The sequence below is a fragment of the Heloderma suspectum genome, chromosome 3 (assembly GCF_057233095.1).
Source record: "Heloderma suspectum isolate Gila_16-S chromosome 3, 16-S_ref, whole genome shotgun sequence".
Classification (NCBI taxonomy): Eukaryota; Metazoa; Chordata; class Lepidosauria; order Squamata; family Helodermatidae; genus Heloderma; species Heloderma suspectum.
Window position 1 is genome coordinate 39,182,057 of NC_139460.1, and position 25,897 is coordinate 39,207,953.

At 40.9% G+C, this 25,897-nt stretch overlaps 1 protein-coding gene across 1 annotated transcript in view; it reads left to right on the forward strand.

Annotated features, from left to right (window-relative positions):
* FRY (FRY microtubule binding protein) overlaps positions 1-25,897 on the forward strand; it is a 261,267-nt gene that overhangs the window by 158,868 nt on the left and 76,502 nt on the right. The window contains exons 28-39 of the mRNA XM_084842986.1: positions 428-538; positions 4,849-5,003; positions 7,442-7,541; positions 8,235-8,406; positions 9,494-9,750; positions 10,586-10,732; positions 11,352-11,520; positions 13,346-13,436; positions 16,133-16,215; positions 18,159-18,309; positions 21,166-21,269; positions 24,612-24,797. Of these exons, the coding sequence (XP_084699112.1) occupies positions 428-538; positions 4,849-5,003; positions 7,442-7,541; positions 8,235-8,406; positions 9,494-9,750; positions 10,586-10,732; positions 11,352-11,520; positions 13,346-13,436; positions 16,133-16,215; positions 18,159-18,309; positions 21,166-21,269; positions 24,612-24,797 (1,726 nt within the window). The remainder of the gene's footprint in view (positions 1-427; positions 539-4,848; positions 5,004-7,441; positions 7,542-8,234; positions 8,407-9,493; positions 9,751-10,585; positions 10,733-11,351; positions 11,521-13,345; positions 13,437-16,132; positions 16,216-18,158; positions 18,310-21,165; positions 21,270-24,611; positions 24,798-25,897) is intronic.

Sequence of the window (25,897 nt, forward strand, 5' to 3'; positions counted from 1 at the left end):
GAAATCATAAGAAATAAGAACATAAGAAGAGCCATGCTGGATCAGACCAAGGATCTATCTAGTCCAGGATTTCATTTACCCAGTGGCCAACCAGCTGCCTATGGGAAACCCACAAGTAGGACATGAGTGCAATAGCATCCAAATAAAAAGTCTTTTTTATTTAAGTGATGTGTTGGCCAGGGTTGTGCTGGGGTATTTTTAGCACAATACTTTTTTATAGTGACTAACAGCACCAGTCTATACATCACTCTTTCTATAGCCTCACTAAGCCCCTTTAACATCTCCATTGCTACATTGCTTTGTTGCATTGGGTTTAGAATCTGCAATGATCCTACAGCATTTGGTGGGCAATGCATTGAAATAAACCATAAAAATGTGTTAATCATAGTTGCATTTGTATAATGAGCCTGTTTCTTTCTGCTATTAGGCAATGTCAGCGGTACTATGCTGTGGTCCTGTATTTGACAACGTGGGGCTCTCTCCTGATGGCTATCTCTACAAATGGCTTGATAATATTTTAGCTTGTCAAGATTTACGGGTGAGTCATACAGTAACAATACACACGTTTTAAATTATTTTGAATGTGTTTGTTGAATGCAGTCCAGTTGAAGGTAGTATAGCTTCATTGTTTTGCATGACAAACAGCTGTATCTCTGCAATGGATGTACAACCAGTAACGAAGTTGCCATTATCACTACTGTTGAAGTAGTGAAAAGATCTGTATTATTTTTGTTTCAAGATACATACCTTTATATGGTTTATGAATTTAAATTTTTCCAGAGTAATAATCTATACATTCAAAAAGATTAAGGGCAATATGATCTCAGTGTGTGCTTGCCTTTGTGTTTGAAGTCTTTCCATCCCACATACCATCACCTGATTGCAGGCTCTGTGCACTGCAAATGGAAAAGCACCTCTGGCTTACTTGAAATAGCTGCTGGTAAATCAAACCAATGTTAGTGGGGGAAGGCCCACTAACTTCAGAGGAAGGCCAAAACAGGTACTGCCTTTAGGAGAAAAAAAGGCCGGTGACATGGAAAACCAGTGTTTTCCTTGCATTTCTGCCACATTTAATGTTTCTGAACCTATTTTAAAATCCTCTCACGGTAACCATTTAAGAGTAGTTTCTGTGTATATAGATAGAGCGTTTTGTACGTGCCTGGAATTAAATGTGCAAATAAGTTCACTCACTTTTCATAATGTATTCTACTTCCAAGCTTTATTTATTCTACTTCCAAGACTTGGCATAACCTTGGAATATTTTGGTGAAGGCAAGGATGCCAAGAATTGAGTGGGAAGACAGAAGGCCTGAGGGGAGGAGATAGGTAGCTAATAGGATTAGAGAGATACAAAATTGTAGATGTAGAGAAAGCTGTACCAACCACTAAAAGTGTTGGCCAATCAGTGGAAGCCTTGCCTAGACCTCTTGTTCATGTGCTTCTGTGTTTTTCGGTACAATCATGAGAGCTACAGACATTTGAAGACATGGAGAACTCCCCCTCCAAACTCTTATCTACATTGTGCTGTTCTGTGGCATAATGCCATGCAATTTAGGTTGAGCTTACTGCAAATAATTGCTATACCTTGGAACATTCACACCCACTCCGTTGCTTGAACACCCATGAAATGCAAGCATAATATCAGGGTTTGTTTTTTGCATCAGTAAAGCAGTTGTACAGCCCATCCAACCACTCACTTGCTAGGAGGAAATTTAGCTCTGACCACCCTCAGTTCAATAAACAGAAAGTCATAGAGCTGGAAAAAATACAGAAAAGGACAACTGACAGTGCAATTCCATATATGTCTACTCAAAAATAAATCCCATTGAATTAAATGGGGCTTACTCCTATTGTATTCAATGGGCCACATCTTCCCAATAAGGTATAGGTAAATAAATTGGGGGTGGTGAGGAGGTTAGGTTTAGGGCAAAGATGACTAAGGAGGTACTTGAACTAGTTTTATAAAATACTACTAGTATGGCAAGAATGGGTAGAGAGATCTTGCAGTCCCTCATACAGTACATACCTTCAACCAATTGAATTGGCAGTAGGTTCAGACCATAAAATGTTTTCCCCCACAGTACATAAATAGCTTTATGGAGTTCATTTTCACAATGAAATAATGTGGTGAAGACCATTAGCTTGGAAGGTTTCAAAAAAGGATTAGACAAATTCATGGAGAATAAGGCAACAATCCTATATAAACGTGCCTGGAAGTAAGTCCCATTGAACTCAGTGGGATGTACTTTTGAGTAGACATGCATAGTGGCTATTAGTCATAATAGCTAAAAATAGTGTCCAAGACCATTCATTCATTCATACATACATACATACATACATTTGTTGTTGTTGTTCAGTCGTTCAGTCGTGTCTGACTCTTCGTGACCCCATGGACCATAGCATGCCAGGCCTTCCTGTCCCCCGCTCTCTCCCGGAGTGTGCTCAAGTTCATCTCCATTGCATCGGTGATGCTATCTAGCCATCTCATCCTCTGCCGTCCCCTTCTCCTTTTGCCTTCAATCTTTCCCAGCATCAGGGTCTTTTCCAGGGAGTTTTCTCTTCGCATTAGGTGGCCAAAATATTTGAGCTTCAGCTTCAGGATCTGTCCTTCCAATGAGCAGTCAGGGTTGATTTCCTTTAGGATGGACTGATTTGACCTCCTTGCAGTCCAGGGGACTCGTAAGAGTCTTCTCCAGCACCACAGTTCGAAAGCATCAATTCTTTGGCGCTCAGCCTTCCTTATAGTCCAGCTCTCACAGCCATATATTACTATTGGGAAAACCATAGCTTTGATTATACGAACCTTTGTCGGCAAGGTGATGTCTCTGCTTCTTACTATGCTGTCTAGGTGTGCCATAGCTTTCCTCCCAAGGAGCAAGCATCTTCTAATTTCATGGCTACAGTCACCGTCTGCGGTGATCTTGAAGCCCAAGAAAGTAAAATCTGTCACTGCTTCCATTTCTTCTCCTTCCATATGCCAGGAAGTGATGGGGCCAGATGCCATGATCTTCATTTTTTTAATGTTGAGTTTCAAACCAGCTTTTGCACTCTCCACTTTCACCCTCAACAAGAGGCTCTTTAGATCCTCTTCGCTTTTTGCCATTCGGGTGGTATCGTCTGCGTATCTGAGGTTGTTGATAATTCTCCCAGCAATCTTAATTCTGACCTATGATTCATCCAACCCGGCGTTTCTCATGATGTACTCTGCATATAAGTTAAATAAGCAGGGCGACAATATGCAGCCTTGTCGTACTCCTTTCCCAATTTTGAACCAATCGGTTGTTCCATGTCTGGTTCTTACTGTTGCTTCTCGACCCTTGTACAGGTTTCTCAGGAGACAGGTAAGGTGGTCTGGTACTCCCATCTCTTTCAGAATTTGCCAGAGTTTGTTGTGATCCACACAATCAAAGGCTTTAGCGTAGTCAATGAAGCAGAAACAGACGTTTTTCTGGAATTCTCGTTCTTTCTCCATGATGCAGCGAATGTTGGCGATTTGATCTCTAGTTCCTCTGCCTCTTCGGAACCCAGCTTGTACTTCCGGTAGTTCTCGGTTCACATGCTGCTGGAGCCTAGCTTGTAGGATTTTGAGCATAACCTTGCTGGCATGTGAAATGAGCACAATTGTGCGGTAGTTTGAACACTCTTTGGCATTGCCCTTCTTTGGAATTGGAATGTAAACTGACCTTTTCCAGTCTTGTGGCCACTGTTGAGTGTTCCAAATTTGTTGGCATATTGAGTGCAGCACTTTAACAGCATCATCTTTTAGGATTCATCTTCCGGTGTCATATCTTTTAGCCTTGTGATACGTTCCATGGAGTTTTCTTGGCAAGAATACTGGAGTGGGTTGCCATTTCCTTCTCCAGTGGACCACATTTTGTCAGAACTCTCCACCATGACCTGTCCGCCTTGGGTGGCCCTGCACGGCATAGCTTATGGCTTCACTGAATTACACAAGCCCCTTCGCCACAACAAGGCAATGATCCATGAAGGGGACATACATACATACATATATACATATTGTCAAGAATGAATCTGAGCATGTGGAGATAGCTAGCAGCTCAGATTAAGAATGGGAACAGCCAGAACAGGGGGAGGCTCCCGCCCTAGGGTGCTCAGATACAGCAAGGCCTTTTTCCCAAGAACTTGGCACACAGATGGCTCAGCCTGAAGGCCATCCCCCTTTCCTCTCCATGAGAATCCAGATCTCAGGAGAGGAGGAGAGTGAGGGTCATGACTTGAGGGATGCTAGGGTCCGTCGCAGAGCGAAGCGGGAAAAGTTAGAGGCAGAGCTCAGATGCTCCACAAGGTTGGCTGTGTGTGAAAGCCTACATAGGAGGGAGCAACTGTAAGGGAGGGGCATCCTCCCTAAGCTAGTCTGGCCAGGAAGTTCTTGTTCAAACTGCCGGCAACTTCTCTAACTTCCACTTTGGCTTCTCTATTGGTATTCTTAATTGTGTGGAATAGCCGTTTCCTTTGTAGCCTAAGAGTTTCCTAGAATTTGTGTTTGTAAAGAACCTGGTCATTAACTAATAAAGTAGTGAGCCTGAAGCCTGGTATCTTGGAGTGTGTTGATTGTGAAGGGGGAGGACGAAGGAATGTGACACATATCATAATGGCAGAATAGTTCTGATTACCAGATGCTGGGTAAAGCTACAAGGAATAGCTATTGCCTTAATGTCGCTTGTGAGCACCCAAAGGCATGTGGCTGGCCACTGCTTAAAACAGGATGCTGCTCTTGATGGGCTTTGGTCTGATTCAGCCAGGCAGTTCTTATATTTATGCTCTTAATTAATGATAGAAATATTATATGTGTTATTTCAAGACACTATGCCATTCTCTGTGTACTCAGGTTCATCAGCTTGGCTATGAAGTTGTCGTCTTGCTGCTGGAATTAAATCCTGACCAAATAAACCTCTTCAACTGGGCTATAGACCGGTGTTATACTGGATCATACCAACTTGCTTCAGGATGCTTCAAAGCCATTGCAACTGTGTGTGGAAGCAGGTATCAATAATTCTTAAAGTAGGAAATGCTGGGAAGTTGGAGTCTGAAAAAGGATCTGTGTAATAAAAACAGAGATATTTTAAATAACCCTAGAGCCGGATAGGAATAGACTTAAGTTCTATAGAATTTGATGGAAACATTAAAAGAATCAGTTATAATCTCAAGCATATTTGGTATTGGTTAGTATAGCTTCTGGATATCCACACTCTGGAGATGATAGAACAGAGGTGAGTAACTGGAAATGAATAAACATATTTTTAAGCAGAAGCTCTAAAGCTAGGTAATATACTTTTCCACTTACCCTTGAAAATAGACACCTCTATAACTTGGTGCCATACTGGAGAAAAGAACTGGGACCGGGTATGACATGTTTGACTACATATACTGACTACATATACTTTCTTTGCAAAAATGCTTGTATTCTATGAATATCACCACCATGGGGGGTAGGGGGGGAAATATGTTGAGCTGCCTGGAGAATAAAAAATAAAGAAATGACAGTCAAAGCAGTGTACCAAAGAGAAGCAGTGTAAGTAGAATTTCACATTGAACTAACTACCAAATTTTCGATTGCAAGTCACAATCTAGTTCTGGCCAATTGCCTCAGGTGAAAAGAGCTAGTGATCTGGGATCTCCAAGTAACTGTGGGTTGTGGAGTTTTCAAGATGACTTTTCTCTCATGCTCTGTTGACTTTCTACAATAGCATCTGAATCCATCATATAATGGTTCTCTAAGCAATGTAGATCCCCATGGAAAAGGAAAAACATGGGCACATGTTCAGATATCACTTGATAAGTGCTTATTGCATTCATCAATTTCTCCCTCCAAGAGTTCCAGATAGATGTTTATGTGCACTGTGTAAGTTCCAGAGGGGTAATAAACGCTTCCCCTTCACTTCACTCTAATGCACTCCAGGAGCCATCCAACTTTTTTATAAATGTCTCACTCACCATGGAAGTAGCTTCACAATCTGTCATCCATATGAAGCCAACCATATGCAAAAAGGACAAGGAAGTTCCTGGGTTCTTCCTTGGATGGAGAAATAACACTAACAGAACAACTCGAATAATCTGCAGTAGGGTTTCATTTAGGGTGCAATCCTATGCATATTTAGAAAGAAAAAGGTCATTGACTCCCAGGAGTTGCTGGGAGTTGTAGGACTTTTTTTCTGTCAAAGCATGCAAAGGATTGCACACTTAGGGTACAATGCTATTGAGATAGACGTCAGCTTCCAAACTCAGAGGCTGATGCCTATCCAGTGCAGGTTGGGCAGAGCACAGAGGGGATCCTCTCCTCTGTGCTCTGCCCGCCCTGCATTCTTGGCTAGGTGCGTCATTTTGTACGTCTAGCCGGGGCTGTGGAGAAGGAGTGGGAATGGGCCTGGAGACCCCATGGGAAGCAACATAAAGGGGCTTATGTGGCCTCCTCCCCTCCCCACCCCTGAGAATGCTCCCTTTTCGCCCCCTCCGCACTCCATTTTACAAGCATGGAGAGGCAGCCACCGCGGTTCTCCCTGAACAAGCTGTGAGGGGGAGGGGCAGGGAGCGCAGTTTCCCGTCTTCAAGCTTGGAACACTGTCTACAAGCTCGGAGCCAGTAAACCAAAAAATCCAATGGCCCTCTAGGCAGAGTCTAGTGGCCATAGGACTGCTCTCTTAGTCGTGGTTTCCTTTGTTCCAGAGCACCCTAATATGAACTGACTGGCTCCTAGTCTCGGGCCTCGTATGGAACATTTCTCTAGTGATTTCTCTTCAGATGTAAAAAACAACGAACTCTGGAATTCCACTAATCACAAGAAATAACCAAATGCTAAATACTGTAGTAATACAGGAAATGAAACGAACACACTTCCCTGTATTTATTTTCAACAATATCCTCAGGGGTTTCCCCCTCCTATGCAGTAACATTCTTTGCATTTCTGCCTGTTTTACATCACCTTGATTACACTGAGAAAATCTCTAAATTGGGTGCCTGCAGTTAGGTATCTGATCCAACATTTATTTGTTGAAATAAATATCCTGATTGCTTTAATTTTGACAGCAGCAGAAGGCAGGTGACTATGTGTATTCTGAGATTCTAATGCAAGTGCAGAAAAAAAAACACAAAATGTGGTATTGGGTGGTTAGTTGTATAATAATTTAGGCTCAGGGTGTAAACTATTTGCATTTGTAAGTAACTTTAAAGTATGTATAGTTGGGAATTAGCTATCTTTCAGAGCTGCCTTTTGAGAAAGATTTATCATTTTTGTATTTCAGGGTATAAAATTGAATGTGTACTAATGACATTTGGTATAGTTCATTGTCTTATTTGACAGATTGATTTATTGATTATTCTGTGTTGCCATGAGTATGTGTGTGGGTGTTTGTTGAAAAGCAGTTGAGAATTTTTTTTTATATAAAGAAACTCTATGGAATAATCACATTTATTTGTTCTTTCAGGAATTACCCGTTTGATATTGTGACACTTCTAAATCTAGTCTTGTTTAAAGCATCTGACACCAATAGAGAGATATATGAAATTTCTATGCAACTCATGCAGGCATGTATGAAATAAATCCTTTAAAACCATATGGTAAAGCAAAAAAACTGTATAGTTTCCCTTGCTCTTACCAATGTATTACCTGTTTGTTTTCGTACTTGACAGTCTAGTATGCAGATATCGCAAGAATCCTTTGTAACAAACTGTAATGCTATAGAACTGGAGCCTACGAGGAGAGGGCGAGGGAGCAAGGGAGGGTTCTGTCTACAAGCTGACTGTTTATTTTCAACAATATCCTTAGGATACCAGCTGTTGGGCTATGCTGGAGATGTTTGTAAGAACACAGGGTTTGGGGACATGCAGCTCTGCATGGTGTACATAGGAGTCATGGCTCCTATAAAGTGATCAGGGGTGGACAGAGTGGAAGGAAAAGATGGAGCAAGAGATCAAAGGAGGGAGGGAGGGAAAGCCACAAGGGGCCATTTTCTGAGGGCAAAGCTTCACCTGATGGGACTGATACTGTCACAGTGGGAGGAGGAAGAGAAACAGATGAGACGTAATTCCAATACATAGGCCATGGGGTGATTTTTGCCCCTGCTACAAATGCAAAAAAAAAAAACAACCCTAAGCACTCTCTGCCAGATAAAGAAGTTATGGCAAAATCTGTAGATAATTTTGTGACATTCAACTCCTTTAAAATATGAATATGATAAAAACCTGTTCTACCACTTCCATTTTTCATCTTTCCTTTAGATTTTGGAGGCTAAGCTTTTTGTTTATTCAAAGAAAGTAGCTGAGCAAAGACCTGGCAGTATTCTTTATGGGACTCATGGTCCATTGCCACCACTTTACAGCGTATCGCTAGCTCATCTGTCATATGAACTGGCAAGAATGTATCCTGAGCTCACACTTCCATTGTTTTCAGGTACAAGTTTCTACTCATATTTTTTTTGCCAAAGGTAATTTGCTGAAGAGGTGGCTTATAATCCCCTTGTGGAACCCCAAACAAGGTCTGCATCAGTGAAAGTCCAGATCTCGGGGAGGCATTTTATCTTCTCATCTTTTTTCCCTGCTTTGTGCTAAGAGCAGTAAAGTTTTGGCTCTTCATTTCCTGTACTGTTTGTACAATAATTATTTGTGAGGCATTGGTTTAACTTTCTTATTTTATGTAGTTCTAAACTTTCTACAGATTTGAAACTTTGGGTAAATTTGACCAAGCCTGTAATTTTTTTCCTTAATGTTTTTGCTGTTAAATTTTTATGTTGCTTTTCTTTGTCATTTCACTGTATATATCATTTCATTGTGCTGTACATTAGGAGGATACATTTGAATGCAAAGCAGAATTTTAAAATGTTGTTTCCAAACTCTATATTCATTCCTTGGATTTACTGGAATGTTAGTCTTGTTGCCTTTCAATCAATGATGTTAATTTCAAATGATTTTAACATTAAAGATGCAATCCTATGCATGTTTAGACAGAAAAAGTCCTACAACTCCCAGCATTCCCCAACCACCACAGCCCCCAAAATTGTATTTAAAAACACACACACCAAAATGGCATCCAGAGCAGCCATTTTGATCCTTTTTATCCCTTTAGTGCTCCATAGGTACTATGGAGCACCAAAAGGGTCAAATTAGCTTGAAAACAAGTTAACTTTGATCCTTTGGCTACTTTGTAGCCACTCTGGAAGCCATTTCTTATTTTTTTCAGCACCACGAGGGCAGGTTCTAGGGGGTGAAAATGGCTCCTGGATCTCCCAAAGTTGCTCACCCTTGAGACAGAGAAACAGAACCTGAGTAGTCAGTCAGTTGCTGGAAATAACACATGTACAATGTAATTCTACCCATATAAACAGAAGTTTTGCTTTTAATAAGTATCAAAAACGTCTGAAATCAGCTTTCTTGAGGCTTTTTAAGAAAAACATTTGATAGGGCTTGTGGTTGTACTAAATGTTTCGTAGTCTAGCTTCTAAATCTAGGATCCCATGAGTCTTGTTTTGTTTTGTTTTTAGAAGTAAGTCAGCGATTCCCAACAACTCATCCAAATGGGCGCCAAATCATGCTTACCTACTTGCTACCATGGCTTCATAACCTTGAACTTGTAGACAGCAGGCTTCTTCTCCCAGGTTCGAGTCCTAGCACCCCAGAGGACGAAGTAAAGGACAAAGAAGGGGAAACAGCTGTCATTTGCGGACTGAAAGGAAACGGCTGGGGCTCTCCTGAAGCCACATCACTGGTGCTTAATAATCTGATGTATATGACTGCTAAGGTAAGCAAGTAAATACTCATATATGTATTAAATATTAATTCCAGGGCTTTGTTTTATGAACAGTACATTTTAAATATTTTTATCCCACCCTTCCTCCAAGGAGTTCAAGGTTGCTTACATAGTCCTCCCTGCTCTCTTTTATCCTCACAACAGCCATATGAGTGACTGGCCCAGGGCCTCTCAGTGGACTTCCTGGCTAAGCAGGAATTTTAGTGTGGATCTACCTGGTCTAAGTCCAGCACAATATATCCACTTTACCACACTGGCTGTCTCAATATTTTTCTACAGTTTTTACACAAACTAATATTTAACCTGATCTGTTAGATCAAGGGTGGGCAACTTGTTGCCGTCCAGATATTTTGGCCTGCAACTCCCATCAGCTGTAGGTAGCATAGTCCCAGGTTTACTCCCCAGCATCTTCAGGTATTGCTGGGATGCCCCTCATCTGAAACTCTGGAGAGCCACTGCTAGTCAGTATAGACCACAGGTGGGCAACATGTGGCCCTCCAAAAATTTTGGCCTGCACCTCCCATCAGCCCTCGGTAGCATAGCCAATGGTGAGAGATAATGGGAGTTATAGGCGAAAACATCTGAAGGGCCACAGCTTGTCCACTCCTGTGTTAGAGATTCTATCTCTAGTGTTCACTAGATACTGGAAATCATTGGATCAAGGTACATGGTCCTGTCAATTAACGTACGTTGCTTGATATCAAGCAACAGCCACCACAACAAAAAATAGTCCTTTAAAAAAATGATTGCTTGTGAGTATTTTGCCCATTTTAGCAAAAACCTTACTGTACTTTTATCAAGTTCAGTGTTTTATGTGTCCATGCAGTATGGAGATGAAGTTCCTGGACCTGAAATGGAGAATGTCTGGAATGCTTTAGCCAACAATGAAAAATGGAGCAACAACCTGAGAATAACATTGCAGTTTCTAATAAGCTTATGTGGGGTTAGCAGTGATACCATCCTTTTACCTTATGTAAGTGATTATTAAAAACTCTTTGGATTATTCTTATTGAGCCAAACCATATGTACAAGATACACTTCTACTAGAAATAATCATATGCAGTTATTGAACTAAAGTTGTTCAGTTGGTAGAGTAAATTAGCCTCTATACTATGGATAAATAGGAGAATAAATATCAAATATATTTGTGGAAATCATAGAAAGATCATCACTTTGTCCTACTTATAATAAACTCAAATATGAAACAACTGTTGTCTTCTCAACTATTATGCAGTTATGACTCCTGTGTCTATATATCCCATAGATAAATATGTTTATATCCATCTCCCCCTTCTGTATGCCTCCCTCTTTGTGGGCCATCCCTTAATTGTAGACAGATGTTAGGGCCCATTAGATAAGTGGATAAGTGTGACATGTATATTATTATTATTGTTGTTGTTGTTGTTGTTGTTATTATATTTATACCCCACCTTTTTCCCAGTACTGGGACACAAGGCGGCTTACAAACATTAAAACCTATACAATTATATCTTACATCATTATAGCTTCAGAATTATCTGTGTGTCTATTATATTGACGATGCACATTGTTAAATTGCATTTTGTAGAGGCTAAATACTACTTTTTCTTCAGATCAAAAAAGTTGCCATCTATTTGTGTCGGAACAATACTATTCAAACAATGGAAGAACTTCTCTTTGAGCTGCAGCAGACCGATCCAGTAAATCCCATAGTTCAGCACTGTGACAATCCACCCTTCTATCGCTTTACTGCCAGCAATAAGGCCTCAGCTGCTGCTTCTGGTAAGAATTCAACACTTTTACCTTTTATATTTTTAATTGTAAAAAATTCTATGCATGAAGGAACTATGGAAATTTCTTCAAAACAATGTTCTATGTATTACATTAAATTTATCTCTAGCTCTTTCCTCGTTGCTTCTCAAACTCTTATATCTCATCAAGACATAAATATACAGTGTTGGATCCAGACTTAGTCATATTTAGAGTAGACCCATTGAAATCAATGGGACTTAAGTTAATCATGACTGCAAGGCAAGTGAGTATTCTTCATATCTGTAGATTTACTGCACGTGCGCACAGTCTTCTACCTGCTGTAAGATTTGGCAGCTCTAAAAATAAATGGCAAGTTTCTGGCCCCCTGTGGGTCTTTTATGATGCTTATACCAATGATCCAATCCAAAACCTTGCTGCACTAGCAAACAAATGCTTCAGATCAGGTATATTGACATGGTATAATGCCAGCATTTGCCAACATTGTTTCAGAGTTTCAGAAAGCTCAATCAGTAATATATTATTACTGTAATATATTGAATGGGATGCAAAACTAGTTTTGTGGTTCAAAAAAGCCTGGAAAAATGCTATGCACATGTATTCAAACTGTAAACAAGAAAGTGACCTGAAATCTTAGACTTTCTCAAAACCATTCATTGTCTGAGCCTCTAGAGGCAGAGAGGAGAGCAACCCATAAACATTACCCATTGACCTGGTTCATAAAACATGACAAGTCAGAGTACGGGTTGAGTATGGGTTGTCGCTGAATCGTGGGTTGTTGTTTTGTGTGAACCCAGCTGTGCTAACAAACCATGCTTTCTTAACCACAAACAACCTGCAGTTCATAACCCAACAACAAACCATTGGTTCTCTTCATGGGTTGTTCATGGTTAACAAACCATGGTTCGTGTTGTGTGAACCCAGTTGTGTTGTGTGAACCCAGCCATTGTCTTTGTGTTTGCTTAGTCTTAACCACATCTGTGTAGTAGATATAAAGTGGCCTACCTCAGCCAGATGCCTTCAGGATGGGCTCTAAGCCAAAAAAATAAAAATAAATAAGTAAAACAAGTGGGAAACTGCAAGGGTTATGGGATGAAGGAAAGAGTGGGGGGAAGCAAAGGCTCTTTATTCCCCCTTCTTTTCACCACAACAGATTGATTATTCACTGATGGATTGGGCTCAAAGAAAACGTCCTCTGAGCCTAATTTTTCCACCTGACCATAACTTTGGAGGTCAAAGATAGTTTCAGTCCTTTGTTCATCCCAAATCCTTGGTTAGATGGAAGGAATTGGTGGTCAAAGATGCAGCAACAACCTCTCCAGAGTCCTCTCGCTGAGAAACTCCAGTGAACAGGTGAGTGAGAGGACCCTGGGGAGATTTATTCCACTGCAGTGGGTGTCTCCAAGTTGTCCTTCCTGGTCACTTGAGGGAACCAGTGGATCTAAGGACCCTGTTGAGGCTGGCTGAACCCCCTGCTTACCTCTAAAACAATTGTGGGGCAGGAGGTGGGGCTCAGAGGAAGCTTTCTCTAAGCCTTATCTTGCACTCCAACAGCCCATTCATTGCAGGTAGGTGGGAGGGAGGACAAAGAAATAAAATTGCAGTATATGTTTTTCTTTGTACACAGATAGCAATGTAATACATAAAGTGACTCTGAGAGGCTGAGGATTATTTTGTGAGGCTGGCTGATTCCTGTGAAAAATGATAATTTCTGTCATTGCATCAGGTTGTCCAGTGCTAGGGAATCCTTTTTCTTGGTTTGAATTAAAAATGTTTCATAATGACTTTGGGTAAGTACTTAGTTTTTTTTAAAAAATATTGGTTTTTACATGTACAGGAACCACATCAAGCAGTAACACCGTAGTAGCTGGCCAGGATAGTTTCCCTGACATTGAAGAGAACAGAACTGTGAAAGAAACAGATGAAAGGTTTGTAATCTAGTCTCGCTTTCTTAAACATTAACTCCCTGGATCGGAAACGCTAGATCCCCTGCAATTGAGTAATTTACAGTACATCTGTTAATGTCCATTAGGCAAGTGCAACCATCTGCAGGTCAGTCTTATCTAAATACCATTCTCTCTAATACCAAACTTGGACAGTCTGCTGTCTATCAGTACGGGCCACCCAAAACCAAGGAGGACTTTCCACATACATGGAAATATATTAGTTAATAATTAAAAGAAAAGAGTTTTTTTTTAAAACAGCCCAACAAAGACCTATGCTTAGTAGCTTCCAGAACCTATGGAGTGTTGCATTGGAAACGTTATAAATGAACAGGTCATTTTCTCTCCATCTGTGTTTTCTCCTCTGAAATGGGAACTTCAGCTCAATATCACATCGGCATGAAAAAGAAAAAAAAGAAAATGGGGTGGGGAGGGGAATTGTCCTGCTTGAGCACATAATACCTTATTATGTCCTAGAAGGGAGTGAGAATTAGGGTCAGGGGAATGCGAGGGAGAAAAGGACATGTTTACCCTTTCCCATGTACAGGAACTTCCACGCCTCCACTGTATAGTAATAATGTGCTCAGGTTTGGGGCTGGGGCACATGTTTTGCATATAAAAGGTGCCCAGTTCATTCCTTGGCAAGACTTCTGTCTGAAACCCTGGCGGGCTCCTTCCAGTTCTGTCTTGGATTCCTGCACTGAGCAGGGGGTTGGACTCGATGGTCTTGTAGGCCCGTTCCAACCCTACTATTCTATGATTCTATGAATCTACTGTAGACAATAAAGAAATAAACAAATGGTTGGATCCAGATTTAGGCACATGCCACTGGGCTGGTGGAAACAGACAACTCCATTCCCTCTTCACTTTAGTGGTAGGCGGCAGTATTGCAACCAAAACTCTCCCCATGACCTGCGTTCGATCCCAGCAGAAGCCGGGTCTCTGGTAGCCGGCTCAGGTTGACTCAGCCTTCCATCCTTCCGAGGTCGGTAAAATGAGTACCCAGCTTGCTGGGGGAAAGGTAGTCACGACTGGGGAAGGCAATGGCAAACCACCCCGCTATAGCCTACCATGAAAACGCCAGCGAGAGTGGCGTCCCTCTAGGGGTCAGCAATGACTTGGTGCTTGCACAGGAGGAACCTTTCCTGTCCTTCATAGAAAGTAGCATGGAAACGTTATCAATAAACAGGTCATATACATTTTCTCTCTGTCTTGTTTTTCTCCTCTGAAATGGGAACTTCAGCTCAGTATTATACCTAAATACAATATTTCAGTTTAGTCAGATCATCGTCTCTTATCATTTCTCCATAACATATACCTGCTTAGCAATGGACACCACAGAAATGAGACACTAGCCTAATCACCTAAATAGAATGCATAGATTGACCTAGATAGAGTTCTCCACAGAAGAGACTTCATAAACAACTGGGGAAGAGACTTCATAATCTTCTGGGCAACATTCTTTGTTCCTTTTTCTTACAAAGACATGTAGAGCAGAATTGTTTAAGTGGGATTTTTCAAAAGTATGGTACAAACATTTGGAACAACATTTATCTTTCTCTGATCCATATTTTGCTTGCCTATTTCTTGCGTTGTGAATAAATAAATTATGTGTATAAAGCCTATCAACCTCTTGGCACTAAACATTGCTGGAGTTAATTTAGGAGTGCAAAAGCAGGAGCAAACTGACATATTACATTGCTTCTCTTTTTGATCTTGCTAGGGAAGACTGATCAGAAGATTATGCAACAGTTTTTCAAAATTATTTGATAATGTGTGCCGTATCAGAGATAGCAAAATGCTGCAGTGGTACAGTTCTTCAAAAATAATTGCATACACCTGAAGTTATGGAATTTTCCATAGCATTACTTTGTCATTTTTACAACCCAGTCCTATGCATGTATAGTCAAAGTAAATCCTACAGAGTTCACTGAGACTCACTCACAAGTAAGTATGTATCCAGGCTTAGATTGTAGTGATAAAAGTTTGCAGAGCAACAACATTATATACACATGCATGCATTAAATAGATCAGATTAAAAGATTAGGATAAGGTAATTGTATTTAAAAGAATCTGTGAGTCTCAGAATAATTTAATACGATGTTTCTTATTAGAACCAATTGTGTGGGTGGAATTATGAATTCAAACCGATTGATTTCAATGAGATTAAGCATGCTTAACCTTTTTTCACAGTGTGGTCCATGACTTTTGTAGTCACTAATCAGTAGGAATCGGATTATCAAAATTGGGTCCTATGCATGATGAGCTCCATTAAAATCAGTTTTTTTAAATTAGATTTCTGCAGCTTGCTCAAAAGCAGCGGTCACCGAATCCATCACACATTTGTCCCCTCAAGACAACTCTGGGCCAATTTTGGATGTTGACAATCACTTTAATATTGTAAGGCGTAGGCCGAAGTTTTGAGTGGGTATGCCTGCTACCATGCTTAAGAAGCAGCAGGTGGACCCAAGGAACCCCAGAGTCTGAGCTGGCCTCCTGATTTTGCTGGAGTGTTACCACTCAAATACCTAAAAAATTATCCATTGTTCAGAGACGTTTGGTTGTGTGCGTCGCCTATGAAGAATCTGTGGAATATTTAACCCAGAAACAAACTGAGCCCAGAACGTTTCCTTTTGTTTTTTTCAAAACTTACAAAGCATTTCCTTTTGTTTTTTTCTAAGGTTCAGCAATGTGATCAGAGCACATAATCGACTGGAATCAAGATACAGCAATAGTTCTGGAGGATCTTATGATGATGACAAAAGTATGACTTGACATTTGCTTACATTAAGTTTTGTGAGTAATGATGAGAAATAATGATATCCAGTCATAATAGGCATGAGCTGGTCAAAGTTAAGTATTTTGAAGTCCCATTAATTTCAATTTAAAAATTACATGTGTGCTAAAATCTCTCCCATTGAAATCCATGGGACTTAAAAGTACTTAAATTTGGCTGGATTGTGCCCAGAGTCTGTAACTGCTCTTGGTTAGTTGAAGCTTCATGATCTGGGTCCTTTGTTGCTAAAAATACTAAAGGGAATTGTGTTTCAGATGGTAACCTACAGTCTTACTACTTGTGCATATGTGCATTATTTACTACTTGTGCATATCTGCATTATTTACTACTTGTGCTATATGCAAACATAGGGTCTATATCAATTTAGCATAATCACTTTATTTGTATATCTCTTTCTGTGTACATTGCAATAAAAGTGCTTCACAAAACAACAAACAAAAATATAAATGTATCGGCAATACATAGCTCTCATCTCTCCACTTAAAAGGCAAATGGCATGTGTAATACAATATGTGTAATACAATACGAAAGACTTGTATTGTCTATATTGACACTGCTGGAGTGGGAACACCAGATTCCCAAAGAGAGCACAGCAGCGGATAACAGCAAGCATGGCTTGGACATCAGAGGAGCAGGTGAAGTATTCAACTGACATCTGACTCCCTGCTCCTCAGTAGTACCATGCCATTACCAGCACAGAGGGAAAACAGAGCCTGCAGCCCCATCTTGGTCAGTGATAGAGCCTATCCCTGGGAGACCATTTAAGGAGAAGAGCAAGTAGACATCCTTCTCCCATTCCCTCTTCTGTTCCTTCCCCCAACCAAAGGATTCCTGGTTGCCTTACCAGCATGCCCTCTGGTCTGTTGGTGCTGATGCTGAATGCATCAAAATAAAATATCCAAAATAAAATATCTCTCTCATCTGTGATTTAATTGTGGATGACGGTGCTGGGCTGGTATGCATAACTGAGACATGGGTGGGTGAAAAGGGAGGAGTTAATTCCAGCTGTTCCCTCTTGGGTACTTGATACAACACCGATGTAGACTGGAGGGCAGGGGGAGGGGGCACTGTAGTCTATAGGGATTCTATTTCCTTCTCCAGCCCTGCTGTCCATTTGAGTACTAATCTTGAGTGTTTCTATTTCGTGTTGGGCACTCTGGACAGATTAGGGATACTGCTAGTGTACCCCTCACCCACCAGTGCCCATCAGTCTTGCTGACAGAGGTGGTATTGGAGTTGTAGTTGAGAACTCCAGGGATGTCCTGGGAGACCTCAGAATACATGCCAAGTTCTTTGTTTCTGGGTTGGTTCAGGTTTTCATGGTCACCATGTCAACAATAGGGCTGTCTTCACTAGCTGCCAGTCCATTTCTGTGCCCAATTCAAAGTGCTGGTTTTAACCTTTAAAGCCTTAAATGGCTTGGGGCCAGATTACCTAAAAGAGCATCTCCTCCCATATTTATCAATCTGGACCCTAAGGTCATCATCTGAGGCCCTTCTCCAGGTGTCATCGCCAAATGTGACGAGGCAAGGAGCTACAAGAGAGAGGACCTTTTTAACGGTGTGCCTTCTTTGTGGAATGCCCTCCCTAAAGTGATTTGCCTGGTGCCTAAGTTATGGTTTTGGCAGCACCAGCTGAAGGCTTAAAAAAATTCCAAGGCATTTTAGGAACTGTTCTAGACTGCTGTTTTATCCTTACTGCTTGTTTTATTTTTGATTTTATTACATGTTGCATTATTTTTTCCCTGCTGTTGGTTTTATCCTGCTTTTATCTTGTGCTGTTTTATTGCCAGTGTTTAATTGTGATCTTGTATTTTATGTTTTTAATTCATCTGTACACTACCGAGAGAACATCGGTTACTGGGTGTTTTAAAAATGTAATAAATAAACAAATAAAATGTTGCTGTGCAGATGATCCTATTTCTCCATACACAAGCTGGCTGTTGAATATTGTGGAGATGAAACAGCCGCGACCTTTGCCAATGCCATTTAATGGCGGGTGCTGGGCACCACTTGTTGACTACCTCCCAGAAACTATTACACCACGGGGACCACTCCATAGGTAAGCTGAATGTTAAAATGACTGTCCTCCAAAATGGTTTGTCCCAACCATTTTCTCGTTGTATTTTGTATTTGTCCAGACCTAAAAATGACATGTTCTGTATATTTTAAGGAATTGGGCAATACTGTTTTACCATTATTTCATTACTTTATTGAGAAAATCTTGCATTTTTGGTAATTTTTATAATGTTAACTAGCTTGTATTGCATGGTATTGCAGATGCTGGTGCCAGAGAACTGAATGAAAGTTGGGCTCCTTTCACAAGATTGGTTATTGCATGGACTTTCACTATATTAGAAATCATATCAACCCAGTTTAAAGGGCATGTAGTATTTCACTTCTCCCAACACAAAACAAATTGACACTTTAATATTATGTGCAGGAAATTAATTTGTGCGAAGCTGCTCTAAGATTTAGGCGAAAGATGAAGAACATGACTGGAAAAGCAGCATTTGTACTCCCATCCACCACTCCCACCCCCAGTCTATTGCACTATTATTCCTGCCAGTTTCTGTGCGCTTTTCCTGTATTGGAATTATCTTCTTATATAATCTACGCTGACAGGCATAATTCCATTTTGATTATAATGCTAAATGTAGACGTCGTGACTTGTTATCCCATTAATGACATTTTTAAGAGCAGAAAGCTTCTGACTTTGTGTCATAACATTCCCCCATGTTAGAGCTGATGTGGGTAGGGCAGAGGTTTTACATTGCTGGTTTTCAAGTTAGGGTAGGCCTACAACAAATGGTTGTTCTTAATAGGCTTTATCAGATCAGTCAGGTGCAGTTCTGTGTTTCTTTCACTTTTGTCCCTTCCCCTGTCCATTCTGTCCTGTACTTTGGGAATATTTTAAAAGAAAAAATCGCTATACTTTGAAAATAAGATGTACAGTTTATGAGCTGGTCAGAGGGCTGCCTTTCAAATTTTAAGATTTTTTTCCCCACAGGTAACAGCCACGCCAAGTACCTAGAATGTCCAGCTGCCAGTGTGCAGATTTTCCAAATTGTCTGTGGATGCCCTGGGGAGCTGATGTGCCATCCTCCCAGGGGTATAGGTAAAGTTATGGCTTCCTCAGAGGCCTGTGGGGGCAGCCATCTTTTTTTATGTACAAGTCCCTGTGAGAAAAGGACATCATCACTCCCAGGGCACTTGCAGCTAGGGATGGACGAAGTTGTCAGTTTCAGTTTCTCATTTTTCTTAAGTTTGGTTCATCTTGAACTTTGAGAATTTCTCCAGTCTTAAGCTTGGCTCATTCTACACTTTGAGTTTTTGAAAAAAATTGTATGAACATTTATAAGCATTTTCCTGCACATTTCTCCGAAGACATGCGTTTCTGTGTGAATTTTTGCCGAATATACACATTTTTTGCAAGTAATTTTCCTAATATAATGCATTTTAACATTATTTCCCCTAATATATGCATTTTTGATTGGAAAACTCCATTGCGAAATTCAGAGAAGTTTGTATTTCGAAGGATAACTGAGTTTAGGTTTGCATAGTGTTTTGAAACTATGAAATTAAAAATGTTAAAAATGTTTTAACTCTTTTAACCTGCTATTTTATTCTTTTACTGTGTTGTTCACCACTCTGAAATCTTCTGATATGGAGCAGTATATAAATATTGTACATAAATAAATAAATAAATAAATAAATAAATAAGGTAAGCTCACATCAAACAAATTTCTCTCCCATCCCTACTTGCTGCCACATTTGGAACTCCTGCGCACCAGCCACTGGCCTTTCTAACCATTTGGAGTGGCTGTTAAACTGTGAAAAAAGACTTTTAACATGAAGGGTGGTTTTTGGATCACGTGATAGAAAAGTCTGGAAAACTGCAGACTGAGCTACAAAACTATGTTCCGTTCCCCACAGTGATTTGGGAGGTGCGAAGCAAATGAATTCCTGAAGGTTTCCAAACCATGTATGCCAGGGTACCATAAATGTGGGGGCACATGAGACATTTGCAGAGGAGAACCAGTACTCATCTTTTCCTGCACCTGCTAATTCTCCACTGCAAATACCTCTAGCAGGCCATCTAGCTAGGCTTGCATCTTGATATGAGCCTAGCTAGGGGAAAATGGATTAAAAACAGTTGCAGAGAGGCATTTGCAGCGAAGAATCCCAGCAGGCAGGCAAAAGGGTAAACGTTACCGTCCTGCCTGGTGATTCTGCCCCACCAGCTATTGCATTCAAGGCATTTATCTTGCCATGCATGAGTGGCTCTGTCTTCAGTATTATTTGATCTATACAATTATTTTTAGATAAATACTTGTGCCAGGGAGTTACTGACTTTAATTAGGCAAGATTAGGTTTTGTACTACCGAGCATTCTATCCGAAACAGAGTTTTGTGACATTTTGAAAGATGTATTTCAGAGTCACCTTGCAAACGGTAATGAGCTAGTGTGTTATGTTTTAAAATATATATTTCTGTTTGTCTCTACTACTTCACTTCTTCAATAGCAAAACAGTGGGTTAAATCCAGTGTTGCACAAATGGACTTCTGCTGACACAACAGGACTTTTTCTTCCCCTCTGCCCTGTGCCCCTCCCCCCCATGCTGGAGGGTTCCCTAATTCTCTGGAGCAGATTTGGGGTGAACAGGGAGCTGCACAGGGAAGGGGAATCCATTCCGCTGACAGATGCTGTTGTGCCAGGGAAATATACACCCACTGTATACTATTGTTCAGTGCATTTCCTTGCATCATTTTTTAAAATCCTCCATAGTTTAGAAGTTACCATGTTGTGCATAAGCTACTCTTGATACTATCTGATCAGCTTTTGTGTGATTGCTGCTGTTTTTTTTCCACATTCTTCTTGCATTTGTTGAATTGATTCATCTTACTTCCACTGTTAGGTGCAATATTGCTGTCATCTTCATGACTGAGATGATAGTAGATCACAGCGTAAGAGAAGACTGGGCCCTCCACCTCCCTTTGTTATTGCATGCTCTCTTCTTAGGTAAGTAATATTAAGCTAGAATTAAAGTTGAAACTGAATTCCTAACACAGATGGAACTTTGTATTACTCAATCTTCTTCCATTTGCAGGCTTCTGTTTCAGTATTCTTGGTTCCATCTATTGCTAAAGCTATTTTCTCTGTACACCCATTCCATTCTTGTAATCTTCCCCTTTTGTGCTATATGAACAGAAACGGTTAAGAGTAACACAGTAGAGTCAAAACAACAATTACACAGGTTTGTTCCTACTGATTTGGATATTCATTCATCAGGTAAGTACAAGTATGCGGTTGTAAAATTTTGAACAAACTGTAGTTGCTAATGGTTAGAAGTTAATATTTCAAATAGTATTACTAAATATTATCACTAAGCACAGCATGGTCATAAACAATGATGGGTGGTCTTCCAAGGGAGATTCATGCGTGGATCTCCTTGCTAGAGCAGAACCCCGATCGAAGCGGAGAAGGGGAGTACTGAAGTGGAGGATGAAATTGACAAGTTCGTTGACAAGTAGGGAACATGGCTCTGCTGGGCTGAAGGAAGTAGCCTGTGGAGAGAATGAGACTGACAAGGATATTTACAAGGAGAATACATAGTGGGCAGGTGGACTTGTGAAAGAAAAAACATTACAGGTTTTTTTTAAAGCATTATAACCCAATTTGTGCAAATTTAAAGACCTGATTTATTTTTTAAAAACCAAAACACAGTCACATTTGCACAAATTGAGACCCAAAAAATAATTTAAAAAACACATGATCTCATTTGTTCACAGACTTGAAAAAAGCACTATCCCATTTGCACAAATCATGAGACCTGAAAAAAGTGTATCTATTAATGTGGCTTTAATTTTTGTGAACCTCCCAGACAGCTTCGGCTATTGGGCGGTATAGAAATGTAATTAATTAATTAATTAATTAATATTCTTAATTTGATAATCATTCATAAATTATTAAACCCATCTGTTCATAGGCGATTAGGAAATAGAACTCCAAAACTAATAATTATTCAAAGTGAAATTAAATATATTGCTGGGAGCAGATGATCAAACATTTTCAGACCAACACCAGGCTTTTCACTTTATCTTTGGCTGAGTTTCTTTTTTTTTTTAACTGTTAAAGAATTAACTCACTCTGAATATTGTCATGATCTATGTGGTAGGTCTCCATTAAGACCTTATAATTTGGAGTACAGGATATTTTTGAGACATACTGATGGGTTTAAACTGGCCACTAGGCCAAACAACAATATACTTGCTTGTGTATTCATTTGTGTGTGTGTTTTGTTATTAACTCACAAACATGATTTTGTCTCTAAAATTGCATACTATCGCTCAGTTGCATACCCAAAAACATACACAGCCCAAGTTACCTTTCAGTAGGAAGCAACTTGATAGGAGAAACCTCTTTATTTTCTTTCTTTCTCTCTCTTTTCTCTCTCTCTCATACACACACACACTCACACATGCACTCAAGCTGCAGCAGCTGATGCCTCCCTCAAAAAAAATTGAAAAGGGCATCTCAGCTAAATCATGGCATCTGCTTATGCTCTAGTCCAGGGTTGGCAGCCTCAGGCCTGGGGGCCAAATCCAGCCCTCCTGGGGTCCCAATCAGGAGGAGACCTCTGGAGTGGAACAGATAGTTGTGACCCCTTCCTCTGGCCCTACCCCCTTTTCCCGTCCACCAATCATTTGTTGGTTTCTTGGCTTTTGTGCAGTTTTTCCCCCATTCTGAAAAGTTGACTTGCCTCTTTTCAGGCTTAGTTACTGGCAATAAGAGCTTTAAGCTACAATATGGTGATTTTTTTTTTTTGTATTTTTGACCCCATCGCTTTTGCCTTTTGCGCTGCCCCCCTTGGCCCTTTCCACTGCTGGAATGTGGCCTCTGTGGGCTCCTCCAAAATTGAATTCGGCCATCAGGAAAGCAGTTCTCCACCCCTGGATTCAAAAGAAATGAATCTTTTCTAGATTCATTTGGAGTTCAAGAGGCATCTAAGAAGATTTGTGGTGTTAGACTATTTATTTAAAAACAAGCACACACCATAATTTGAATGCACATGGTAACTATGGCACCATTTCCGGTGGAAATGGACATTCTGGGTTGGATCCAAAGAACTGTGAGTGAAAGGAAAATAGCTACTAGCTCTGCTGTGCCAGCGCTTGCTCAAGATGTTGCCCAGGACTTCATGCAGTGGTGTGATCATAGGTATATTCTGTAGCAATTCTCATGCTTCTGTACGTATGAGAGCTTGCACACATTCATGCTAAGCAGAAGAACGTTGTTGGTCAGTTTCACATTATCATCCTACATCCGAGTGTGAGGTATAAAACCACTGTCCTATGAGTGGAAGGTGCTTTCTGCATGCAAAAGGACACTTATAGATCCAACCCAACCTTTTCATCCACAGGTGATGTTTAGTCAAGGTTGTGAAGGAAAGTTGTAGGCAAGCTGAGGAAATGCATGGTCTAAAGGTCTTCCAGTTCACAGCTTTATGGAGATTTTGCTATTTAGTTAAGAAGCGCAGCCTCTTTCTTACAAATGTCTCTACACTCACACAAACGTTCAACTTGACTCTACCAGACATTCATGAATTTAGCCAATATCATAGTGGAAGGGAAACCATATTCTTTGTTACACATACCTCTCTTCCAAAACAGAAGTAGAAGAACAGGAGAAAGAAATGAGAGAGATTGCTGTAAGTCTGCTTTTCATGCTCCTCTCATTTGTTTCCTTGCTTCCCAAAAAGGAAGGTGGATGGAAAGCTATTTTTAAAGGGTATCTATTCTAGAAGGTTCTCACTAGGGTGTCAGCTGATTAAAGAAATGTCACAGTGTAACCCTATTTATGTTTATTCTGAAGTAAGCCTCCTTGTATTCATTGGGACCTGCTCCATAAGAAGTTGATTAATTATATATGTTTTAGCTGATTAATTGATTAAACAATATTTCTGAAGCTAGAAGCATACTTTGTTTTTAGATGATGCGCTCATGTGCTATATTAGGTATTGTCTTAGCAGAGGCATTCTTCCTATGTGAGAGCAGAAGGAGCACTTCTTTAAATGGTGCTTGCTACCATTTTTTATAAGTAAAATTTATATATAATCCACTGCCCAACTAATTAGGAACACTTATAGTCAATTAAAGGGTTTACTCTAACCGATTAATGGTGCAGTCCTAGATTTCATTAGTACTAAATTCATAATACAAGCTACATTAAGAAGAAGCAAACCCTAACTTGTATTTGTTTTCATACTAATGACATGCACTTCTCTGAACTGTTTGCTATTTCTGTAATGTTAACTTGTTTATACTTCACATTCAGTGACTGCTGTTAATTGCATTCCCCTAGGTCTTGACCATTACAGACCTGAAGTCTTTGAGCACAGTAAAAAGCTGTTGCTCCATCTTTTGATTGCGCTATCGTGCAACAGCAATTTTCAAGCCATTGCTTCAGTGCTTCTTCAGACCAGAGAGATGAATGAAACCAAGACCCTCACAGTGCAGTCTGCTTATCTGCCTGAATACTTCTATACAGGTAATGAAGTGCAATTGTTAGGGTTGTTTTGACTTGTCCCTTATCATCCCTCTTATAATTCATTTGATTCTGTGGTCCTCTTTCTGTTCTTGCAGTGCATATGTATATAGAGCAGCAGAAGAAGAACGGACAAATCAAAACGGTTCATGTATCAGAATTCTGGCTGGCCGAGGCTGCTGCTCCAACCCTTGCAGCCATGTGTCCAGCTGGATTTTCGTATGCACAGCAGCCGAGGGCTGGGGATCGGGGAGGGGGAGTGGCTGTTATCTACTGAGAGTCCTTGGTCTTCACCAGACCCCCTCTCCGGGAGACCAAGGTTGCTGAGTGCATGTACTGGAGGTTGGGCCCGAAGGGCAGTCTGGGGATTCTGCTTGTGTACCGTCCACCCCGCTGCACGACTGACTCCCTGGCCGAGGTGCTTGAGGTGGTCTCTGATGTGCGTGTACAGTCCCCTAACTTACTGGTGTTGGGGGACTTCAACGTACATTCGGAGGCCATCCTCATAGGAGCACCTTGGGACTTCATGGAAACCATGGCCTCCTGGGAGCTGCACCATATTCTAACTGGGCCCACCCATGTAGCCGGTCATGCACTAGACCTTGTGTTTGTTTCTGGAGAAGTGGGGAGTGATCTGGAAGTCGGGGGTATATCCACCACCCCCTTGCCATGGTCAAATCACTATCTGGTGACATTGGACTTCTCGGTTCCACAACCCCTCCGCAGGGGTGGAGGACCCATTAAAATGGTCCGCCCCAGGCATCTTATGGATCCAAATGGATTCCTGAACGCGCTTGGGGATTCTCTGGGGCATGCCAACGGCCACTTGGTCGAGACCCTGGTGGGTGGCTGGAATGCCGCAATCACTGGGGCATTAGATCGGGTGGCTCTGAAACGCCCTCTCCCCCTGAACAGGGCTCGGACTGCACCATGGTTCAATCCGCGGTTACGAGCTCTGAAGCAGGAGGTGAGATGGCTAGAGCGCCGGTGGTGGAAGTCTCGCTCCAAAGACGATCAGACACGGGCTAGAGCTGTATCTTCAGCCTATCACGTGGCGGTGAAGGCAGCAAAAAAGGAATATTATGCTGCCTCCATCGCATCTG